At 48.3% G+C, this 5380-nt stretch overlaps 1 protein-coding gene across 2 annotated transcripts in view; it reads left to right on the plus strand.

The window, feature by feature from the left end:
- The window catches only part of PSMD10 (proteasome 26S subunit, non-ATPase 10), a 60811-nt gene extending 55785 nt beyond the window's left edge, over positions 1 to 5026 (plus strand). The window contains exon 6 of one of the 2 annotated variants that reach the window (XM_049827308.1): positions 4915 to 5026. In XM_049827308.1, the coding sequence (XP_049683265.1) occupies positions 4915 to 4952 (38 nt within the window). In that variant the 3' untranslated portion in view covers positions 4953 to 5026. The remainder of the gene's footprint in view (positions 1 to 4914) is intronic. The other variant, XM_049827311.1, reaches the window with a different exon arrangement.
- Positions 5027 to 5380: the final 354 nt, after the last annotated feature.

The following is a 5380-nucleotide window of genomic DNA, read 5'->3' on the forward strand; positions in this document are numbered from 1 at the left end:
TATTTGAAAGAGAGTTACTTAAAAAAACCAAACAACTCCCCAACGACATCCTCCTCCACTGTAATAAAAAGAAGAAACTTGAAGAAAGAGAATATATTAATTCAGGCGAGAGGTCTGTAACATACTCTCTTTCATAAATAGCTCTTACTGCTGCAGAAACCCTACGTGGGATTAGTCAAACTATTTATTTTGGAAAGCGCTCCAGAGCTACACCTGTTTGAGCTTTTCCTTGAGGGCACAGCTGCATGCCCATGACCTGCGTGGCCAGCAGTCTCCGAGTGAGAGGACCCAGGACCTCTGGCACAGGTAATTCAGTTGGTTTTGATCACTTGTGTGGGGACACGCTGCAGAGCACCGAGGAACAGGGAAATGAGCATTGTCCAGGCCGCAGGCTGTCCGAACGCGCTTTCCCTCGGAGTGCCCCGATGCAGGTGGGCTCCCGGCAAGAGGACGTTGCGCTCTGCCGGAGAAAGGTTGGTGTTTGTTTGCCCCTTCACTTTTAGGGGTTGGATATTGGGTTGGTGCTAGGGGAATGCATGTCATTCCACCACTTGATGCTTTGCTGAAGGGGGCACTTTTGGACAGATCACAAATTTCCATGTCTCAGATGTGTAAACGGGAGTCTCCCCGGATTCACGCTCAGCACCTGGCCTTTCCCTGGCTGTCAGCTCCAAAACAGGTGGGACTGCTGTTCTCCCTTTGCTGGTGCACAGTCCAAGCAGCTGACAAAGGGAAGGTTTATTCATTTCATTAGTATCCTTCTTAGCTTTTCTGCAGGTGATCAGAGCTCGCCTCTCTCCAAGGGGTTGGCAGAGCCGTTAGCTGTGCCCCGTGTGAAGGCTGGCATTGCCTGTCTCCCACCAGCTTACACCACCTCTCCTGGCACTGCAAAACCAGTCTCTCAGGTGAAGATACCAGGGGCTGCAGGTCTTGGGAAAAGCCTTTTTGTACCTAAACACTGCTAAGCAGTTCTGTAGTAAGCTAGATGGGGGGCAGAGAGGGGTGTGAGGAATGACCGAACCTGCCCGAGTAACACCTGGAATCAGCAAACAACAAATGTCCTTCCTCTGGAAGAAAAACCGTGGCTGTGACACAGGTCTGTAAAATGAGCAACATGGAGTAGGTGAATGCAGAGTAATCCTTACTGGGTTTTCTCATAAAACGCTTGGGGATATCAAATGAAGCAAGCGGTGGGTCAAAACAAAACAAGGGCAGATACTTTTGCATTTAAAGCATAGTGAGGCTGTGGGACTAGGGGGCTTTGAGGATACTGCAAATGCTTAAAACTAATGTGAGTTCAGAAAGTAATTAGAAAAATCTGTGGAATGCAGAGACATTGCTCCTGTTTCGGGGTGTCCCTGCCCTGTACCTTGCAGGAAGCTGGAGCGCAGGACGGCTCGCTGTACCTTCTCTAGCCGTATGCTGTTAGCACTTGTTGAAGATAAACTAGTGTGTTACAGGGACTGTCAGTCTAGCTGTCTATGGCCTTTTCTGTATTTTTAAACTGGACACTGAAAATCTCGTGGGAGATAAGATGCGCACATCCCAGTATGGTGTTTTAACAGAACAGGCCTCACTTCTCCGCCTGTGCTTGGGCTCTGCACGGCTGCGTAACATACCATCACGGATCTTCTCCGGTGACTGGAGCGTTCGCTGCTTCTCGGGGAGGTGGCCACAAGAAATCAAAAGCTATCACAGTAAGAGATGCAGCCAGTTATGCCATATGGTAGGTCATGCTTCTGCTTGTCTCCACACCCAGCGTTTGTCAACACAGCTGGGCGTGCGAGTCCATCTCTTTGTGATATTCTCTTCCCCAGAAGAGCAGTGAGAGGGAAGAAAGTCCTTTGGACATCCAGTGTGCTCCTCTGCTCAGATTTATGGTCTTTCCTGTAGCCGTGATAATCCATTTTGCCCATCTGCTTTGTCGTGACAAGTGGCAGGTCCCGGCAGGGCTGCTCCCCCTGCACTGGGGCATCGTGGTGCTGCAGTGCTTGAGAGCAGCCTGAGTTTGCTCTGCACCGTGTGCCGCATCAGGCTTTAAGCAGATGCTGCTAATCCGGACACAAACAATTTGCTCTTTCATCACCCTCTGTTTTGCTCCTGTTGCCAGGGCACGATCCTGACCTGGAAGGGGTCTCCCATCAGCAGGAGGGAAGAAGAGCGCAACTTTCTTTTTGCTTGTCACAGTTTGTCCAAAACCAATTTACATCAGCGGGCTAATAAAGGTGCCTGCACTTAAAGAGCTCCCAGCCTAGGGTAAAATCTGCCCCAGCGCTGCCCGATGACTCCCATCGTTGCCCTACAAATCCGCAAGGCTTTTCTGTTTCCCTTCCCTGCTGTTTGCAGAGGTGGCGAGGCGAGGGCTGGGCACGACACACAGAAAGCGGCCCCGTCTGTGCGAGACCCACGGGGTCCTGGCTTTCTTACGGATCTGTTGATTTAGGTGTTTGTAGTGCATCGTCCCTGTGGTCTCCAAACAAGGCTTTGAGAGGGGAGAGGATCATGTGCAATCTACCAAAGCAAATCAGAGCTGTGTGGTGCTGCTTAAGGAGTGTAAGCGTGAGCTCTAGGATTAAGCAACCTGGAGGAGCGGGCGATGGTTGTGTATGATGATGGTGCAGTACACCTGCCTGATCCTGATAACATACTGTACACGTCAGTTGATTTTTATCCTTAATCTATTGCGCTTGCAGACCCAAGTAAACCAAATAACACGCTCTCCCTCATCGCTGTGTACCGGAGTGGTTCATGGTGGGGTTCTCCTGTTTCAAACCTCGGCAGCGTCCAAGACACGGCAGCACCGTGCACCCATCAGAGGCTGCCAAAGCTCACGTGGCAGCAGGGACAGCCCTGGGGCTGTGGCACATATGGAGATCTTTTTCTAGCCCTGTTTACTCGGGCAGGCCTGGGTTGACAGCTTTGCAGCTCCTGAGACTGCCAGCAAAACCTCCAGGTGGAGCGGTCTTCTGGATCACCTCACTTTCCCACAGGGAGTGCATTAAGTGGTTTGATTTTTAACTATTTAAAACAAAAGGAGGTGTTGGCTGTTTGGTTTCTGTTAACCTTTTCCTTCTAATGTAACTGTTGCAGTAAGGTAGAACATTCTCAGGGGAAAAAAAAGGCTATTTGCAAAGAAGTAGCCCTCATTCTAATTGACTACCATACTGATGAATAAATATGAGTCTTTGCTGAAAATGTTTTCTGAAGTACTTTCAGCCCACACGTCATGGGTTTGTTAAAAATAAATAAAAGTTCTAGAGAAGCAAATACTGTGAAAACTGTGTCCCTAGATACTTTTTTAAAAATAAAATCTGTCCCAGAAATTTCTGTAAATGTCTTTATAGAAGTAGGATTATGCCTGAGAGCCAGAGAGAGTAGATGGTTGGAACCAAGCGTGGAAGTGCTGTGGGAAGCTGGATGAAATGTAGGTTTAAACAGTAGAGATTCATCAGGGCTTTTTATTACTCTTTCTGGTTTAGCTATTTAGAGTCCTATCGGTAGTTTCTCAGATGATAAAGGCTGTAACTGTAGCTTGACAAGCACAGCCATACTTGCCTCAAAGAAACAGGAAAGGTTGTTTCCTTCCCTCCAAAATTTATTTTCAAATAATTACAGAGTTTTTATGTCAATGGCCATTCCTTTTGTGAGCCTTTTTATGTGGTGTTCTGTGGTATTTCTTTGTAAGCATTAAGGTCAGATGCCTGTTCTTTCTTCTAACATGTTGTTACACCATTATGAAAAAGGCAAACATTTGGGAATGTATCATCCAGAAAATAATGTAAATTATGTCAAATAAGCAAAGTTCACCTGAAATACTTGTGCTCGACTTTGGGTATGCCAGTTGAAGGAAGAGGTGCACCGTGTGGAGACAGTCCAAAGAAGAGTGACCCCAGCCAGCTCTGAGGAACCTGAAGGAGCTGGGGTTGGTTAACGTGGAGGCTGAAGTGTAAAACCCCGTGAGGACGGCTGCAAAGGGAGCATCCCCACGGTGGATGGGACGGGCTGACGTCTTTCAGGGAGATCTAGGGTAGGCAATAGGAAGAAGTTGCTTGCCACTTAGCTAAACCCTGAAATAGGTGGCCCGGGAGGGTGGTGGTTGCCATCCTGTCTGCCATGAAAGCAGGGATTTATTCATTTTTAATGACCTGACTCCCAAGGCTGTGACATTGGGAGAAAAAGCCAAGTATGATGAAACCCACAGTCACCTGACGGGCTCAGAAGCAGTGGAAAAATCCCATCTGGTGAGCTAGAAACTGCCTGCATGGACACAAGCAGAACTTCTGCTCCCTAGGAGGTGTGCCTTATTGCCCTCAAGTTGGTCAGGAGAGAGGAAAAGGAATAAAGTAGCAAAGCAACACATGATTTACTCTTCCTCCATGCCCTGCAGCCTCTGGCCATTTTCAACTTCTGTTGAAGCACTAAGTGATCTGCACCCGTAGTGTTTGAATAGCAAATACCAGTGCAGCATAAAGTAAAGTGCGTGCACATTAGAAAATGAGCAGCCTCTGGTATTTTATAGCATAACATGCAGCAATAACACTTGCAGGTTGCTGTTCTATCATTTTCCAATTGCTTTACAAAGGTTGGCTGCTTATCCTCGGTCTCATTTACAGCAGAAAGAAGTGAGGAAAAGAAGAATGGAGGTAAAAGGCAAGCAAGCGTTTGGTAATTTACATGCATATTTTGCTTGTAGCGTGCTGAGTCAACTGTTTACCTGTTAGTAGGAAAGCGGCTAAAATAAAATATTGTCTTGGTTAGGATAATACCGCGTGGGGAGCTGTAGGACGGGGAGGAAAGTAGGGCAGCTTGTTTTGGAACTTGTGCTGAAGAACAAATAAAAACCCCCAATGTACACATTCGGTTACCATATGTCGTGCTTATCATAAAAGACATCTCGGTGTTATTTCTTTGCAGGGATGCTTGAACTCCACGGAGGCAGACTTCCCGGTTGAAGAAAGCGCATGCCAGAGGTGCTGGGGTTGCCGTTGGTGAGAGGAGCTTTCGTGCCTGTCGAGGCAGCTAAGGCGGGCGGCAAGCTCGCTCCTTCCCGTGCTTGCCTGTTTGATTGACGTTGGCTTCCAAATCGCTGCGACTGTGCCTGAAGAAAAGCGAAGGAGCATAATTTTGCTGAGAGAATTTTCCTGGCAGGGGAAGGCATGCAGCGCAGAGAAACGTGCCAGCAAAGAGCTTGGAAGAGCAAGTCCAGGTGCTAACGCAACTTCCACCCAAGCCATGCTGTCGTGAAGTCCTTCTTCTCCAGCCCCGCGTCTTGCTCAGCGCACCGGGGCAGGCTGCACAGGGGCTGCCCATGGCATTGCGGCAGTCTGGGCTGGATTAGATCCTGGTCTGTCGTTGTTTCAGCTGTCTGAAGAGCTGAAGA

The sequence above is a fragment of the Accipiter gentilis genome, chromosome 24, assembly GCF_929443795.1.
Source record: "Accipiter gentilis chromosome 24, bAccGen1.1, whole genome shotgun sequence".
NCBI classification, from domain to species: Eukaryota; Metazoa; Chordata; class Aves; order Accipitriformes; family Accipitridae; genus Astur; species Astur gentilis.